Source organism: Chenopodium album, chromosome 13 (genome assembly GCF_948465745.1).
Source record: "Chenopodium album chromosome 13, dcCheAlbu1.1, whole genome shotgun sequence".
NCBI classification, from domain to species: Eukaryota; Viridiplantae; Streptophyta; class Magnoliopsida; order Caryophyllales; family Amaranthaceae; genus Chenopodium; species Chenopodium album.
Window position 1 is genome coordinate 252,480 of NC_137846.1, and position 19,829 is coordinate 272,308.

At 39.6% G+C, this 19,829-nt stretch overlaps 1 protein-coding gene across 1 annotated transcript in view; it reads right to left on the bottom strand.

Annotated features, from left to right (window-relative positions):
- Positions 1–428: 428 nt before the first annotated feature.
- LOC145574093 (mediator of RNA polymerase II transcription subunit 13-like) overlaps positions 429–19,829 on the bottom strand; it is a 28,323-nt gene continuing 8,922 nt past the window's right edge. The window contains exons 15-23 of the mRNA XM_081631831.1: positions 18,061–19,422; positions 17,542–17,809; positions 15,577–15,709; positions 15,037–15,124; positions 14,796–14,874; positions 6,676–6,983; positions 4,036–5,119; positions 3,069–3,407; positions 429–1,487 (exon numbers count right to left, since the gene is read on the bottom strand). Of these exons, the coding sequence (XP_081487957.1) occupies positions 880–1,487; positions 3,069–3,407; positions 4,036–5,119; positions 6,676–6,983; positions 14,796–14,874; positions 15,037–15,124; positions 15,577–15,709; positions 17,542–17,809; positions 18,061–19,422 (4,269 nt within the window). The 3' untranslated portion in view covers positions 429–879. The remainder of the gene's footprint in view (positions 1,488–3,068; positions 3,408–4,035; positions 5,120–6,675; positions 6,984–14,795; positions 14,875–15,036; positions 15,125–15,576; positions 15,710–17,541; positions 17,810–18,060; positions 19,423–19,829) is intronic.

Consider the following 19,829-nt stretch of genomic DNA (forward strand, 5'->3'; position numbering starts at 1 on the left):
TAAGACACTTATAAAGATGTCTATAAAGTACTAGGAATGAGTTTTATTTCAATTTTAAAATTCATGAAATATGATGATGTCATATAAGCATAGTGATGTTATGTAGGTTGATTATAATGATATCCTAAAAGGCTAAAAGTATAATGAAGAGATGTAACTTCCCTATAATGATGTCATATGAATTTAATGATGTTATTTAAGTATAACGATGTCATATAATCCAATTATATTTATAGTGATTTGATGTCAAAATATAATGTGACTTGACAATAGTAATGCCATAAAAGTACAACACTGTCAGATAAGTAATGTCATATAATCATAATAGTTATGTGATGTAACTTGACAATAGTAATGAAAAACAACACATGTTATGATGTAACTATGGATAATCATACTAATACTCTAAACTTCATATCACAAGCCTGTAACCAAATCTCAGCCATCACTGGGGATAAACAGAAGGAATAAAGGGTCCATAGTCACTATTCTTTAAGTCTGTCTATACACCATCTAGTGTAGAGAAAGAAGCTACAGTTTCCAGTTCAAATCACAAGAAACAGTGCTATTAACTCACTTAAACCAATTCCTGCCATTTAATCAGAATGTAGTCCTAATGTTCCTATAATTTTATACACCTTTCTCAGGCTAGTTACTTTCTTTGATTAATATTCTACAGCTTATCTGCCAATGGGGGTTCAGTTATTTTCCCCGGGAGATAATATACATACAGAATTTACACGTTAAATGACAATACAGATGCACTGATTAGTCGACCCAGCCGACGTGTACTACCGCAAAGAAGCCTATTAAAGAATACTAGATTCACATCCCTATGCTAACATCTATTCAATGAACATAATCATCTGTCGACTAGGATTATAGTTGTGGCCTTTCTGGCAGACCAGAGATTTCCTTCTCAGCAAAATATAGCAGCCTTCTCAGTCTTAACACCATGTCACAATGGAAGGGTAGTGCAGTACGTCTCTCCAGATATGCTGGACTCACTGTCAACCAAGATAAGCCATGAAGTTCAGCCATAACAGACTCAAGAATCGAATGAATCTCAAGCTCATACTCCCTGACATCAGAAATAATTCCCCTTCCTGCTTGCTTAGGGAGTGCTCTGCCCAATTTTTCAGTAGGAACGCCACAACCACCATAGAAATCAACAAGACTAACTGAAAGAACTGAAGGCCATTCTTCCTTTATTTTGTTGATATCTTTTTTAAGTGTGGGAACAGCTTTGGAGACAACAAAACCTGTTGAAAGTGGAATTGCATAACCTTTACTGTGAAGGAGATGAGCCAGAGGAGGGGATTCAGAGGTCAGGCATGTTGGAAGCTGAAGAGGGAAGGGAGTGAGGAAATGCATACTAGGAGAAGGGATCAAAATGTAAGATGCTGATGTAGAACCAAGAGATCTAACAGGGGTAAATCCTTCAACGTAATTCAATGAACCTGTAATGCCACTACCTTGACTGCTCCCTGCAGCAAAATCATTTGCTAATAAATTAAGGACAACTTATTGTATTGGAAACAAAAAGATTTCATTCAGTAACAGAGCAAGCTGACATTGCTATATGCCTATATATAAGAGATAAAACATGATATAAAAATAGGTAGTAAGGTACCCTAATGAATTCTTTCATATTTCCTCAATCACTACATAGCAATTGTTTTAGGAATTGTCATTACAATTCAAAATATAGTAAATAATGCTTGTATGCCTCTACTCAATACAAAATTAACATGAAAATGCTGTTAGTCTTGACAGTCATTCTATTTTCTAAATAATAGGAGCATTTAATATCAATGCATATATCTTTCACATTTTTCAACACATAACTTAGACAAGTAATACGACTGTATTTTATCATGTATAAATTACCAAGGATGGTCAAAGGAGGAAAATTTCATGAGAATAGAGAGCTCTGCCAAGGAGTTGCACGTCACAAATTCGAATTAAATTAAGAAACTATTCACAAAATTTTAAAAATAAAAAATATACTTCAGGTCAAAACTGAGGGTGGTGGTAAGAGAATCACCTACCCCCAAACATATGTAGAATTGTAGATGGTGGGGCTTAAATTAGTGGCTTTTTAAAAGTCAAAAAGGCGAGAGGGGGAAGGTAAGGGAATCTACTACCCCCAAGCATATGTAAATAATGGGGCACAAACGTAAAGTCACAAGGTGAGTTTCCCACCATTTCCACCAAACACGCTTGGTTACAAGCTTAAAACATATCCATTTTTGGGAAGCTGAAATATACTTCCTCTACCTAGTGTTTCTCTCTCCTCATCAAATGGGTCACTCTAGATATCTCTCTCTATCTTTCTCCTCTCCTAAAGATTGTGCATCCCCCAAGTTGCAACTAAAGGAAAACAAAGATTAAAAGAGTTTGAAATTCGATGAAACTCTTGAGAACTGATATAATCAAATAGAGTGATACACAACTCAGTAATTATAATATCGTGTACCATTAGAATCATTGTACAAAATTATGACAAAATACTTGGGTACAAGTGTACAAAATCATTTTACTAGTTTATTACTATATTACAAATAGGCATAGTTTATTAATTTCTTTCTCCTAAATTTACAAGAACAGCTTATAAACATTTGCACATGACAAAATAATACTTCCTCCATTCTTTTTTAATTGCAACATTTGGATTTCGTGATATCGACACTTATTCCTTTGACAGCATTTTGTGATTTATATTTTAGAAAAAGTAAAAGTCATGTGGAATCTTGCTAGATTTGTCTTGATATATATTTTCAAAATAATTTTATTTATAATATGTATTAAAAGACAATTAAAGATATTAACTGTAAGGTATTTGCATTGGCAAGCACGAAACTCTCAATATCGCAATAAATATAAAATAAAGTACGTACTTTTTGTATTTTAATTATCATATACGATAAGGACATTAGCAGCAGGCAAGAGCAGGAACCATAATTTAACAGTTTCACAGCCTGATGTCATCACTAATATAGGTAAAGTAGCCATTTCTTGCACATCAAGGCAACAAACGAAAAAGAACTGGCAAGAGAGGGAATTACCAGTAGAGACATCAGCTTGAGAGACAAGGTGTAAAGAATGGTCAACGGAAACTGAAACAAAGCTGATGCTCTGAACCCACTGCAGTGATCCTCTTGAGCCATCAACTGCAGGCCCGCCAATAAGCTGCTTTCTACTAGTAGTTTTCATAAAGCCAGAAGATTTTGAGTGAGGACTATACAATGGATTTGGGGATGAAGGTAAGCTTCTTTCAATTTCCTGCTGCTGCAGGGAAGCTCCGTTACTGTTTGTCGGCATACCATCTGGAGTGGTTCGGCGTAATTGCAATGGCCATTTCTTTACTTCTGACCCGCCAATCGAATAGAGTGCCTTTTGCCATTCTGTTCAGACATATATCAACTTAAGATGTTAGTTGAACACAAGACCAGTGCGAGAGCACCAACACTCCACAACTAAATTGTGTCAACACATAAATCACTAAACATGATAGTAAAAGAAGCGGGAAAAAAGAAAAAAAAAAAAAAAAAGATTGGCTGCATAGAGCCGTGGAAGTGGGATGAAGTCATAGCCAATCGTACTGACTTGGATGACCAGAATTTCAAGCTACATTATAACCCTTCTTTCTCCAACATGATAGTCTGACACCATGACCCACAGAACATCTGCAGATGCTGCAGAAGAGGTGCAAGCATATTGCTCCAAGATTACCACCAGACCGCACTTTAAAATACCCCTCAAATACTAACATAAAGGTCTTATTCATATAATATACAGGGGCATACATATAACGCTAATACAATTGAGACCAATTGTTTAAATATGGTCGTTCAATTCAGCTAATTTCATTCTATTCTGCTTCCATTTCCAATTATCTAATGGTGATATAGGGGCAACTAAGCCGCAATCTGTAAGAAATTGACATCACTTTTACAAGGCAATATATTAGAACTTTAAAGACCATAAGAAGGATAAATTAGCTAAACTCGTGGAAAGATTATGCATGCATACCTTGGCATTCTAGCTCGTAAAAGCACCCAATCCGTGTAATGACAAAATCTCTTGCTCTTGCCACACCATTATCAGGAGTGGCACAGGCCTGCAGTAGCTGGCAACCTTGTTGAAGAACTTGGACGAAAATGTTCTGCATGCCTTTTGTATCCTGTCTACTACTAATACCACCAAACGGAAATATATGATTATCCAGCAGTTCCCCCCTAGAATCAGTCCAGATGCACACCAGCCAACACCAATCTTCAGTCCAACCATAGCAACAATGCAAGCTTGGGGACGATCTCAGAAGGACAGATACATAACTATCTCCTTCAGATCCATCAAGTTGGGAGCTGGGTACTGTATCCCCACAAAGTGTTGAATTTTGCACAAATCCTCCACTGCTATCATCTGTAGCCACATTACCAATGGGTGTAGGTGATACTCCATGCTCCTCTGAGCCTGGTTCAGCCAAAATAAAAAGTGGTTCAAACATGTAATGAGCCTGCTCTTGAAATAAAGCATCTCCACTCCGGTTTGCATCACAACTTAGTCCCCCGGCCCTTGCAGTCTGCCATGAATTATCCCAAGTTCCAGCTCTCATACCAGGATCAAACTCACCTTCTCTTGATAAGGACGAACCCGAAAAACGAGAACCGACACAGTCTTTCCACATACCCGGAATCGGATTAGCCATGTTCACCAGCATGGATGAAGATCTACCAGAGAGGGTTGATGACTGGATAAATTCATTGGATGATCCTCGTAATATACGCCTAGCTTTGTTGTAAACAGTAAAAGCTATCTCTTTGAACAAAACAAGTTCATTGAGACTCGGACTTGAAACTCGAAAGATAGCATCTATGGGAACAATTTGCAGGACTATCCTTGGAATACTGAACCCAGAAAGCGTGGGAATATTTGATATGGTCGCTTCATCAACACCAGCTGCGTGGTTTAAAGCTTTCCCCACCTGACTATGCAAAATGGCTCTTTTGTCATTCTCTGTTGAGAAAAATACTGACGCAACAGCAACTGAAGATTCAACAATGGTTTTGAGAACAGCAGTTGGATCAGGAAACGGGCACACAACATAGATCACCTGCTCCATATAGCAACATAGAATAATGTCAACTGACTTAGCATGCACAAAGGCCACATTTCCAAGAAACATAAAAAGAGTATGTCATGTATTTTTGGCAATTGGCATACAAGAGAAAGAATTATTAGAACTATAGTGTATATGTGTCAGTTTAACTAATGCTAAGGTTATATGTGTTAAGACTTGAGGATATATATGGCACAGAAGTGTAGAAATAAGGTTCAAAATAAAAGTTGATACATTTATGCCAACTAACTAATTAATAAGATTCTCAAAACACAAATACGATTTCCAAAGATTTCCTAGACCACATTGAGAGAGTGAGGTATCTTGTAATTTAAGTAGAGGCCATCAGAAATAGCAATCGAAATAAGACAGGATTGGAGTTTCCAATTAGGACTTTTTTTCAAAGAAAGGACCTAATACAGACTACAGCCAGTCTGTGAAGGACTACATCTGAGTAGCATTATCTTTAGCACCATCTATGACACTGCTAGAAACATTGCTCCATCCCCACCCCCACTGCAGTGTTCTCCAAGAACAGTAGGATAAACAAGCACTAAAACCTAGATACATAATTTCTCCCAGTGATAGAATGACAATTTGTTAGCTAATTTTCCTGAGACAAGACCCGGTTATGGATCAAAGGTATGTGGGAGGACTTTATATAAGCAACATTATCTCCAAACAAGTACTAAAAGAAAGTGCAATTAAACAGTTGACATTTTCCCTGTGACAGAAATCACAGAATAACATTTGGCAAGGTTTTTTTTTTTTTTTTTTAATAATGTTGATATACAATGACATCAATTACTAGTATAAGGTTTAAACATTTTAAAAGGATCATTTCTTTGCTTTACTAGTATTGTACTCCGTATATTTGAATCTTTTCGCTGGTAAAACTAGTCCGCATACATACTCTGTCCAATGATCTTTTTTGTAAATATATTACTTACAATTATAATATCAAGAATAACATAAAATACAAAATATTCACAGATGTAAAACACACACCAAAAAGCCTTAACTAGATACAGTACAGAATGTCTCATTATTTACCAAAGTAACAATCTTCCTACTAATGATAGATTTATCACCCAAAGCCTAACAGAGTCGAATATTGGCAAAAGGAAAACAGAAAACAACACCAGAACCTTATTTCAATATAGGAGGGAGGGGGGGGGGGGGGGGGGGGGGGGGGGGGTGGAAGGTTGGCTACATCTAGAGTGGTCATTCACAAAGATCCACTTCATTCACTTAAAATGTGCAAAGATGACACTTTTCACATATGAGTTTACAATATGATATCAAAAACAGTGTGAATAACAGGTTAAATGAATACAGGTCTTAAAAATTGAAAGGAAACATCTTCATCAAAAAAATTGAAACGAAACATCATGTTGTTATTTGAAATCAAAAGAATAGTGCAATACAAGCAATACGAGATAAGGCAATTGCAAACCAACAATTTTTTCATGCTTGGCACCATCCGAGCCAAAGATTGTTACCAAAAATAAAAACCATTGTACAATGTAGATAAAGAAGACATCACTTACAGTACAGGAACTATTATTTCCATCTTTTGCATTTGTAGCCGAACACGACACAAGTTGTAAAGTTTTAAGAGCTTTTGCAAGAGACCTAAGATAGCTTGCAATATCCCAACTACTTGATAAAGACTGATAAAAGTCACTTATTGACCCAATACCAATACCGATACCAGAAGCATTGGTGCTTTCTACCTTCACTGATTGGGGGATATCAAGGAGAACAAAACCAGAAGTTAAACACTTCCCTGAGTCTACATCCATTTGATTTCCAACAGCATGCGGTGAATGGCTCCCCAATTTGCACATCTCATAAACTAGACAGAAGAAAAAGTAAATTATAAAAAGTAGTGATCCTATCCTAAAGCTAAAGGGCAGGAAAATCAAAAAATACAAAAAAATTATTACACGTGTAAGTAAAGGGTATGCAGGGGTCTAAAAGCAAGCCAATGAGATGCAACTATTTTTCATAACTATACATAATTTTAAAAATAGCTTCCATTAGTTGTGGGCAAGTGATGGTGTTCTTGATAAGCATAAGGCTACACACATCCATCCATCCCCCGGGGCAAGACAGAAAACTTTTTTTGAGGCACAATACACTGAGGGATAAGAGCCACATTCACTTGGGTAATAATTATGATCGATCGATTAATGTCTAAGGAATGCGTTTTGGTCCAATCTTCATTTTCCTCCTCTAATTTCTGAGTTGGATTAGAGAGGGAGGATATTTGTACAACCTCCTCTTTCATGTTTAAGTGAGATAATATTAAGAACCTCAACAAAATGGAATTACAATTATTATCTCCCAAACACGAATGTTTCAGAAGTAACATACCCAAACATGAGGATATCTATACATTACAGTCAAGTAAAAAAAAGATCAATCAAATTCTGCAAAGATGAGGAAACAATAAGCCCCGATAACAAAATACCTTAACAAGCAGAATGACAAGACAAGGTACACCATCATGGCCTATGTTATTCCAAAGGCTTGGCAAATTTATATTTTCAAGACACGGACACCATGTCCTTATTTCAGACATGGGTATAGGGACAGGGAACAAGTAAAAGAATTTGTTTAAAAATATATATATAAAAAAAAATTGAAGTTTTTTCAAAAATAAAAAATAAAAAATAAAAAATGAAGTGGAAAAGTCAAAGTAAAATCTGTCCTACAATGTTTTCCAGGGATAGTAAAGACAATAAAAAGATAATAATAGCAAAAGTAATAAAGTACAGCATTAAAAGACGAACAATTGAATTAAAAAAGGGAAAAAAAATAATGGTACTGTGGTAGTGTAGTACAGCTGTACACAGAATAAAAAGTCTATCACGTGCCACAACCCCCAATTTACACATCAACAAAAAAAAAAAAAAAAAAAAAAAAAAAAAAAAAAAAACACTCCCTTAAGCTGCCGACTGCTGTATCCGAATACTGCTCCCAAAATCTGGAGCAAATTCCATACCCGGATGAGTATCGGGTTAGGTCGACCTGGATATGAGGCCTAAATGACCGTTAGAAGTAACACACATCATGGCTGCCCCAACATAAATATTATTCATATTCTATAATTGAATAAAACTTCACAACGTCTCCTTATGCATGTCACTCATGAAAGGTATTTCCTCCGTTTCTATTAACTTGACTAACATTCCTTAAATGAAAATGTCATATTACTTCATCCATACTATATTTGGTTAGCTTTTGGTAAACAAATTCAATAAATTAACCTCATAAAGTACAAATAGGGGCAACTTTTGGGGTAATGAAGTAAACCACCAAGGGGCACCAACTACAATTTCTCTCTCCTCTCCTTAAATATTGAGCCAAAGGCTATGGGTCAAGAAAAAGAAACAGATATCTGGATGAAGATAGCAGCTAAAATACACTAATCCTTTTGGAGGACAGTATATCAAGTAGTGAAAACACGGAAAAGAACTTTCCATCTCACTGGCAAAGTATCTACAACGCCAAGTATTTTCAAACCCACTGGCATGTTACATCATATAACATATTAAACTCTTTATGAAGTATTTACGAATTAAAAACAGGGGACAACAAATGCTACCCAAATGAAAATTCAGTACTAACACTAATACTATGTGATGGATCCAAATTTAGGCCAGCCCATTAAGGTTTATCACCGTAGGGCCAAGAAGGGTCACGCTGACCAAGTGGGACAAGTTCACAAGCAAATCAAATTCAATGGTAACCAAGGGGAAGCTGGGACAGCATTAGAGAATCAGGGGAAGCAATAGCTTTTGTCAAGAAAGCCAATTCGGGAAAGAGACAAGCTTGAAAAGGAGGAGACACCACTTTGATAACCATGGCAAGAGAGTTGTTATTTCCAAGTATTAGAAGTCAACCGAAATCAGTTTAGGGCAATGTTTAGTGCTTGAGTATAAATTGTAAGGCTTGTAGTAGTAGCCACTTATCCAGAAAATTTGAGAGAACTTATTGGAGATTAGTAGCCTCAAGCTACCCTTGAGATTGATAGCCTAAAGCTATTATTTATGCTTGTAATCGTTCTTGCTTTCAAATTAATTAATCAAAGACACAAGCTTGCCTTAAATTAGCCTAATCTCTTAGTTAATTACTGTGTGAATTCCGGTTCCTTACAACTTGGTATCAGAGCGAATCGATCATGACGGGACCGACGCTAAGTCAACGTGCCTACACGGTGGAAGAGAAGTTACAAGAGGTTGAGTCTCGATTGCAGTCGATCGAAGAAAAACAGAGTGACCAAGACGCCTCCATTGGACGCGCACTGGCAGAGGTAGTGAGCCGAGCCATGGCTAACACCCTAAAAAATATCAACAACCACTTCACGGCGCTTTTCGAAGCGGAACGGAAACGGAAGGAAGAAGATAGGGTGAGGCTCAAAGGCAGGGTCGATTGTTTCCGAACCGACCAGGAGGTGCAAGCCAACATGGTGGCGAAGGAACAAGAGACGTTTCAGGAGAAGATACGCGCGGTCATGGCCGCGGCCGCTACCACCACCTCAACGGTGAGAGCATTGGGGAAATGAGGTGCGAATGCCAGGAGGAGGAGAGTTCAGAAGTGGAGGAGATGAGGGTGGCTGGAAGAGGGTGGTGGCGCCGGAGGTCGGTGGAAACACAAGAAGCTTGATATGCCGATGTTTGATGGGAAGGATCCTGATAATTGGGTGATGAAGGACAAGATGTACTTCGATTTTTACCAACTCTCCGACGTAGATCGTGTAACGGCGACAGTGATGGCGATGGACGGCCCAGCCCTACAAAATCGGCGACGGCCCTTCGCACACTGGACGGACTTGCACTCCCAACTGTTGTAGGAGTTCCGGCCGACGAATTCAGGGTCGCCCCAGGAACAATGGTTGGCCGTTTATCAAACGGCAACCGTAGAGGAGTATAGAAGGAAATTTATCGAGTTAGCTTTTCCCCTTGATGATATTCCAGAGGAGATAATGAGAGGCCAATTTAATGGCCTAAAAGAAGAAATCAAGGCTGAGCTCAGGTTGTTGTTGGACCCAACTACTCTTGAACGGGCCATGGACCTAGCTGAAAAAATTGAAGAGAGAGATCGGGTTAGCAAAGGGAAGGCCAGTGCGGTCCCATGGCGTGGTGGGTCGAGCTCAGCTGCCAAGCACGGGTGGAGCATGCAGCAAAGGAGGAGGAGGGCTCATTTCTACTTATGGGCTGCCTACAAGTGCGGGCCAAAACTGCATCTGGCCAAGACTGGTGAGTTAAGGTTCAGTAAACCTTAACAGCCAGCGCAAGTCAGTTAATGAACCTCGAAGACTTACCAAAGAAGAACTGCAAGATCGTCGAACGAAAGGACTATGCTTTCGTTGTGACGAGCGTTAGGGAATCGGGCATCGGAGTAAAAGGAAAGCGCTAAGCGTGTCGATGTTGGCCGGAGAGCTGGAGGTGGAAAGGGAAGCCGAGAGTGATGAGGAAGAGGAGGCAGTGGAAGTATCATTATGCTCTGTGGTTGGGTTAACCAATCCGAAAACAATGAAGCTTAAGGGTCGAGTGCAAGGGAAAGAGGTGATGATAGATCCCAAGGCCACACACAATTTCTTATCGCTCCGTGTGATCCAAGAAGCCAAGGTGCCTCTTGATAAGCGGGGCGAGTTTGAGGTGTCTCTAGGTAACGGAGAAACCATGAGGGGAAGTGACGTGTGTAGGGGGGTGAAGATCAAATTGAACGGAGGTGTGACGTTGGTTGAGGATTTCTTACCCTTGGGATTGGCAATGTCGACGTGATTCTTGGTGTGCAATGGCTTGAGAAGTTGGGAGCGGTGACACAAATTGGAAAACTCATATCATGAGTTTTAGCATTGCGGGGTGTCGATTACCTTGGTGGGTGATTCATCCCTCGACAAAACCCAAGTGTCCCTTAAAGATATGATCCGGAACCTTTGTAAAAAATAGGGGGGAATGCTCGTGGAGATAAACCGTGTAGAGGTGGAAAGGGAGCCGAAAGAGGAGAGTGTAGTGCTGGAGTTCTTAAGAGAGGTGATCGAGAATTTCAAATGGGTGTTTATCATGCCCAACGGGTTACCACCAAGCCACCAAGCCGAAACAATCAGCATGCGATTACCCTAAAGGGGGGTAGCAACCCGGTTAGTGTGAGACATTACCGTTATCCCCAAGCTTAAAGAGATGAGATTGAAAAACTCATCAAAGAGATGTTGGAGGTCGGCATCATTAGACCATCTACAAGCCCCTTTAGTAGTTCGGTTTTGCTTGTGAAAAAGATGGATGGGTCTTGGAGATTTTGTGTCGACTATCATGCTCTAAACAAGGAGACGGTGCCTGATAAATATCCTATTCCGGTAATAGATGAGCTCCATGGAGCGGTGGTCTTTTCTAAGTTGGACTTGAAGTCCGACTATCATCAAATTCGGGTGAAACCCGAAAACACTCACAAGACAGAATTTATGACTCATGAAGGCCACTATGAGTTCCTAGTAATGCCTTTTGGGCTTACTAATGCGTTGGCTACGTTTCAATCTTTGATGAATGACGTATTTCGGCCATTTTTGAGAAAATTTGTGTTGGTATTCTATGATGACATTTTGATCTATAGTAGGAGTGTGGAACAGCATGCAGAGCATGTGAGAAATGTGCTCGAAAAGTTGGCCGAAAATAGATTGTACGCTAACCTCAAGAAATGCGATTTTGGGCATGCCGGCCTACCTTGGTCATGTGATTGCGGCCTATGGGGTTGCCATGGATAGAGAAAAAGTGGAAGCTATCCGGAGGTGGGACCAACCTAAGAATTTGAGAGAGCTACAGGAGTTCCTTGGGCTCATGGATAATACCGCAAGTTTGTAGTAAGCTACGCTCGAATTGCGGCACCCCTCACGTCACAATTAAAAAAAGATAGCTTTGGGTGGTCGGTGGAAGCGACCAAGGCTTTTGAGGCACTAAGGGGGCCATGGTAAAGGAACCCTTTCTTGCTATGCCCGACTTTACCAAAGAGTTTGTTGTGGAGATCGATGCTTCCGGGTTTGGAGTAGGAGCGGTAATGATGCAAGGTGGAAGACCCATAGCCTACTTTAGCAAGCTATTGGGAGTAAGAGCTAGGGAGAGATCGATTTATGAGAAAGAACTTACGGCCATATGCTTGGCAATCATGAGATGCAAGCACTAGGAAGGCATTTTGTAGCGAGGACCGATCAACAAAATCTTCGCTACATCACACAACAATGAGAGGCGGGCGGAGGGTATAGAAATAGATGAGGAAGCTCGCGGGGTTAGACTTTGAGGTGCAATATCGGCCGGGAGCATCAAATCGGGTTGCCGATGCTCTATCCCGCATGGATCAAGGAAAGGTGCAATTCACTCACAAACCGTGAATTAGAAGGAGTTGGAAGAGGAAATTGAAGCTGATGGATGGCTAGTCCACATCAGATTGGTCCTTGAGAAGGGTGAAGAAAGCCAATAGGCTTCCACTTAGAAGGCCAACGGGTTATGTTCAAAGGGAGGATAGTCTTGCCTAAGTCCTCTAAGATCATCCAAATCCTACTCCATGAGTATCATGACACCCCAACAGGCGGCCACGACGGAGAGGTCAAAACATACCTCCGCCTCGCCATCGACTGGTTTTGGGTCGGAATAAGATGAGCCGTGGGAGATTATGTTTGAAAATGCGACATTTGTCAAAGGAATAAGGCGAGTCAGAGGAGTCCGATGAGGCTATACAGCCCTTAGCAATTCCGGCGGCCATCTGAGAGGATATCTCCAAGGATTTCGTGGAGGGGTAGCCGGTGTCGAAGAGGATTGACTCCATGTTGGTTGTGGTGGACCAACCGTCGAAATATAGCCATTTTACCGGGCTGAAGCACCCATTCAAAGCCCTCAAAGTGGATGATTACTTCGTTGGGAGGTTGTTTGGTTGCACGGGTTTCCCTCCACCATTGTCTCCGATCGAGATCGGGTATTTATGAGTATCTTTTGGCGAGAACTTTTCATATTGCAGGGACTCAACTGAAGCGGAGTACGGCGTATCACCCGCGTCGGACGGCCAAACCGAAATTGTAAACAAAGGATTGGAGACTTACCTCCGTTGCTTCATCGCCGATCAGCCGAAGAAGTGAGCGAATTGGCTACATTGGGCGAAGTACGCCTATAATACATCGCCCCATATAGCCACCAAACTCACACCTTTCAAGGTGGTGTATGGGCAAGATCCACCTAGCGGATTGGTCATGGGCACACGTCGGTGGACGGGTTAGAGGAGGTATTGAAAGAGCGAGATGAAATGCTGGATGAGTTGAGAGTTAATCTGTTAAAGGCTTAACAAGTGATAAAAGGAGTATGCAGACAAGAAACGCCGTGACGAGCAATTCGAGGTTGGGGAAGATGTGTTCTTGAAGCTCCAGCGTATTGGACAGAATCCTTAGCCAAACGGCCAAATGAGAAGCTAGGAGCACAATTCTATGGACCCTTTCGTGTGCTCGAGAGGGTAGGGAAGGTGGCATACTGTTTAGATCTTCCCCCGACTTGCAAGATTCATTCCGTGTTCCACATTTCACAACTCAAACGCGTTGTACGGACGGCTCCGGTGAACCCAACTATTCCGACCGACGCAATTGACAACTGAGATGGAGCTGGTCGTGGACCCCGAAGAGGTGTTAGAGGTGTGCCCTTCCCCTGAGTGCCTGAGTACTGAGTGCTAAAGCTGAGGTTCTAATCAAGTGGCGCGGCTTGCCCCACTTCGAAGCCACCTGGGAGGACAACACCGCCATAGCGGAGAGTTTTCCGTCTTTCCACCTTGAGGACAAGGTGAATCTAAAGGAGGCGGGTAATGTGATGGAGCCGAATTTGGGCCAACCCATTAAGGTTTATCACCGTAGGGCCAAGAAGGGTCACGTTGACCAAGTGACAAGTTCACAAGCAAATCAAATTCAGAATTAGAGAAACAGGGGAAGCAGTAGCCTTTGTCAAGAAAGCCAATTCGGGAAAGAGACAAGCTTGAAAAGGAGGAGACACCACTTTGATAACCATGGCAAGAGAGTTGTTATTCCCAAGTATTAGAAGTCAACCGAAATTAGTTTAGGGCAATGTTTAGTGCTTGATTATAAATTGTAAGGCTTGTAGTAGTAGCCACTTATCAAGAAAATTTGAGAGAACTTATTGGAGATTAGTAGCCTCAAGCTACCCTTGAGATTGATAGCCTAAAGTTATTATTTATCCTTGTAATCGTTCTTGCTTTCGAATTAATTAGTCAAAGAATCAAGCTTGCCTTAAATTAGCCTAATCTTTTAATTAATTACTTTATGAATTCTGGTTCCTTACACACTAATAACAATAACAATAATACCAAGGGGCTCGTACTGCTGCACATATTTTCACTAGGATAAGCTTTGCTATAGCTAGAGGAGTGGGCGCCCAGATTGTTTCTCGGCTTCCTACCAATTTTTTATAGGTTGCATGATTTTTTTTTTTTTTTTTTTTTGTCTGAAGAAAAAAAATAATACGAAATAGTAATAATAATAATAATAATAAAATAATAATAATAATATTTTCACTCACCACTTCCAAGTTATTGAAAATTGGAGCTAGAAGATAATAATAAAAGCGAAGCTAGAAAATTGGAGCTAGAAGATGAGATACTAGTATTTTTCACTCACCACTTCCAAGTTCTTGAAAAAAATCAGCAGCCATCATAGTAAGGGAATCGATATTTGGACAGATAGCATAATAAGACACCTGCCACCAAATAAGGATTTGAAATGACACCAAGAAAACATCAGACAAAGATTAAGGCCAGTTTTGTGAAATTGGTTTTTGTAAAACACAATTATTCTAATATTTTAGATTTAGTGGAATATGACAAGCCAATTTCCATCTGACAAACCTCTAGTAACTTACATGTTTTTGAAAAGCATACGGCTCAAGCGGAGCCTTTTCCCATAACTGTAAAGAGCTTGCTGATGTCTTCAGCCAATCATCTTGGTACCTACAACACAATTTCATGTTATCCTAACAATGGAGATTATTGGATTTTTTTGCCACCATGGTTAACAAGTTACATTAGGCAACAATTCCAGGCAATCAACTTGTAAAACCGTCATCTTTCAACCCAAAAAAAAAAAAAAAAAAAAAAAAAAAAAAAAAAAAAAAACCTTGAAAGACCGTCTCCTAAAACAATATGAAATATTAAATCGATATATATCAACAAAATTTTGATTATTTGAAAAGGGGCAATTGCTTGTAATTAGGAATTCAAAACGTCAAGAACTTTTACTTAAAAAAAAGGTGGTCAATTCTTACATTAACGTAACCAAAAGATACACAACTACCTAATGATAAAAGGTTAATCACATTAAACACAGAAAACATGCGCCGGAGAGAGGGGGGGGGGGACAAGTCCAAAAAAAGGAACAAGAGCGAGAGTAATCAGTTGTATACCCAACAAGTATAGAAGTAGATGGAATCACAAGCAGAGAAGGTCTCCTCCGTGACCGCAGCTGTGGCTCTGACTCTGACATGCAGAGCTCCTGGTTAGACCTTTTATGACCAGTGTCATCCCCTTTACTCCCATCTGATAAATAAAGAGATTGGTAAAAATTATTGTCATAAAAGAAGCTTAACCAGCCTTCAACAGCTAACATTAACTTCACCAATTAGATCTACAGCTTTTTTTTTTACCACAAAGGTTAGTTTAGATAAGGCTCAATAAGTACAAATCAGGGATATTAAGTTCATTTTACAATTAAATTATTTCACATGCTCAAATAATGTAGGTAAGGGCCAATAGCTAAGATCAGAATATACAGGTCTGCAGGCAGAAAGCTTTACAACAGACCTTATTATGTTGGATATTTAAAAACTAATCAATAAAAATCATTGACAAGTAAAAGATGAAACAGCCACCATACAGATTTATAGTTCCCTCCTTGAATATTACCCATCCCAAATAATGTGCCAACCAAATCATGTTGCACATCCAACAAAGGAACTCATTAATCAATTGATATAGATAAAACGAAATTGAAAGCCCCACAACATGACAACTACCATAACCCAGACCTGCTTAAGGTGAGGCAAGGGGCCCTAAGATCATAAATAACAGAAAATCTACATCAATTCAACAAGGAACTGGCTATTTGTACCAGATCTCACCCCCCCCCCCCCCCCCCTCCCTTAAAAAAAAAAAAATAATAAAAAAAAAAAACTAGAATGAAAGCCCCTCACCCCCCCCCCCCCATTACCCAGACCTGCTTAAGTTGAGGCAAGGGCCCTAATATCATAAACAACAGAAAATCTGCATCAATTCAACAAGGAACTGGCTATCTGTCCCAGATCTCAAACCACCCCCCCCCCCCCTCTTTCTCTCCCTACAAAAAGTTCCCAAGGTGCTGATGAGTGAAAACATTGTGCATTGGAACTCTGGATAAAATTATGTTTATCTAATTCTGACTTCCTTCAACTGTGCATCTCACTATCAAATTTCCCAGCCACCAAGCTTCACTGCTACTAAAACAATCCACCATGACAGTCAGCTATCCCAATTGATCAAAAACCCGAGTTACATCACAATTCCACCCAATTGATGCTTAAATTTATTAATCAAGTTGTCTGGTGAGTACAGTTGAGTCAATTTCCATTGGATCTGGAGAATTTTGACAACACCAGCCAGTCCAAATCTCCATTGTTATCATTCCGTGGCTAAGATTTCCAATATTTCAATTCATTTACTTTTCATCTTTGTCTGAAAGTCTCTGGACAACTTTAGAACAATTAACATAGTACATTAAGTACACTTTTTAAATGCTTTAAATGCCTAAAAAGTTACTCAGCAGCCTTGCATGGTCAGGAAATTTTGTACCCATTATTTAGCATTTAAAGGATTTCCAACTTTTGACAATTCAATTAATTTTCATCTTTCTCTGAAAGTCTCCGTGCGTGTTAAGAACAATTAACCTAGTGCACTGTTTTGATGCTTTGAAAGCCCAAAATGATATTCAGCAGCCTTGCATTGTCAGGAAATTTTGTACTATCCTTTAGCATTTGAAATGTTATGTGATTCCAGCAAAGCACAGCACCAGAGATAATTGAGACAATAACAATATGAGGAATGATTTACAACTTTCTATAACCACCAGTGGTAGCTAAGAATATTTTCTTACAGTTCTTGTTAGCACTAATAATTATGCACGACAATGGAGAGCTTAGTAGTTCACAAAAATATTAAAAAAAAAATTAAATAAATAAAATGAACTAAGGTCAATATCTAACCTCAAATTAATTTGCAGGAGAAAAAGACTTGTAAAGCTTTGACAACGATTAACGAATACTAGAAAATACAATTACTAAAAATATTGACCACCTAATGCGTCCCAGCATAGTAATGTAACTATTGTAGAACTTTACCTCTCAAACCAGATGGCATACCAGCAGTGGATTGGGACGGACTCACTGGGTCGCTCACAGATAGTGCTGTAGTAATAGATGAATCCCTATATTCACTTAAAGTAGATTCAGCAGATAATCCTTCGCTTGTAGTTCCTGCATCTGCTGAAAGTGATCGGCCTTTGCACCAATCAGTAACAAATAAAGGTCCATCTGAGGAGCCAAATGCAGATTTCAAAGCTGTTTTGACATCAGATTGCAGCAAACTTATCACTGATGATGCCTGAACCTGAAAGGTTTGGGTAGCATAAACACAAAGATGAACCAAGGAAAGCACAATTTTTAAAAAGTCATACTCCATTTCACTTTAACTATAATATTATTTTGATCCGCTTCTAATAGCAGGTCAACTCGTCCAATATCACCATGCAACTGATTCATTTACTTTTTATGTTTAACTAATCTTAATATCCATGTATAATTACAATTAAACAAAGGGAACATATGTCATGCAGATTAGCAGATATGATCAATACTTACATCAGCCGACACAGGATCAAGCAGATCTACACCAGCAATATCAAAAGAATGGCAAGAAGCTAAAATGCCACCACAACCCGCATGAGCCATATGTGGCCCGCAACAAAATCCCCGCCTACACTGCTCTTGTAATGCAAGCCAGCTGTATGGACCATCAACATATTCACCATCAAATGCAACATCAACAAACGAGGCAGCTTGCTGGACAAGCAATGGCATGGCATCAAGAAAGTCTTGAAGTGGCTGTCTTTTCCGATATGAAATCATTGCTTCCTCATTATATATTTGCTGAGATGAGGAAGGAAAAACCTCAGCAGTAGGTGTAATTGCAGGCTTTGCAGGTTTAGACGTCCCGACAGAGCGCCAAACCCCAATGGGTGCATTAAAAGGGCTATCAAGCATCCCTCCATCAAAATCACCAGCAATTCTAACTGGTATGGAATCCTTCTTCCTCAGTTCAGATTTACTAGGAAAATTGTCAGGTGTGCCACTCGGATCACCAGGCAATTGTCCCAACCCCATGTTGCCAATGGATCTGTTGCCGGCAGTAGAAGCAGGATTACCAAAAGGCAATAATGTATGTCTTATCCTGCACATAAAGACCTGGAACACAAGGCACTCAAGTTCAACAGAAGGGACTGTTCGTTGAGATAGAAAGAATTGCTTGGCACTATTAGCAACTTCATTAGTCATATCCTGAACAGATTTGACAGTACTAGAAGAGTTGAACCCAGAAAACAACGATAATGATGCCCCTTCAGAAGAAGTTACAGTACTGTTCTTAATAGACATTGTTTCTATTAGAGTTTGACCTCTCTCTATCTGAGTGTATAATTTTTGGAGATCAGAACCAATATCATGTTTGCCAGGATGTATTCTGGAGTCAGCAGCCAGAGAAGGATTTTCTTCACGTCCATTAGTGCCAGGAGATGAAGGTGGTGTTGCCCCATAAACATAATTGCTACCACTTGAATTCAAACTCTCAGCTTTCTGAGATTTTGGTTGGTACGGACTTCTAAAAACAGTTGAGGAGAGCTCACTTGAAGGGGTCTCAACTGCTCCATATTCTGGGGCAAAAGTCAATAATGCTTCAGCTTTCAATACATGATCAATTTCACCATTTGAAGCTGCTGGTGCACAGCTCACAAGACCAGCTGAGTTACATTTTGTGGCTTCTTGAATATTACTAACACACTCTTCCATCCCTGTTGAAGGAGAGTGAAGGCTTTCAAACATTTGGAAACTTGCAGGTAAAAGCATTGGATCGTGAACATCCATTAGGGTACCAGAAGGACTGCCACCTCCATCTCCACAATCTTGCCCAGAATACACAAGTGCCTGAGATTCTGCAGTTCCTGGGGGCTTCCCCAACAAAATAGGTGGAGACGAGTTTCATTACATAATGTCAACGCGTTTAGTATCAAAAGTAAGAACGAACAGAACCACACTAATAGAAAAGCATATTTCTTTTTCTAATAAAAACAATAGCAAAGGTCACATAAGAAGAATACACAGGATTTAAGTGCAAAATTTTAAAACTGTATGTAAATTTATTTAATTTTTACTAAAGGTGCAGCCTTTTCAAAATAAATATATGGTGCATCTTTTGGGATGATAACAATAAATACACATTCAATCCATATCCTTCACATCTTCACCTGTTCTTATTTTATTACAACATATGGTTGTTCACGGTTTTCCAAGCAAACATTGGCCAGTAATAATTAAGAGAGAGAGAGAGATTATGTGGATATACTGAAAATACACAT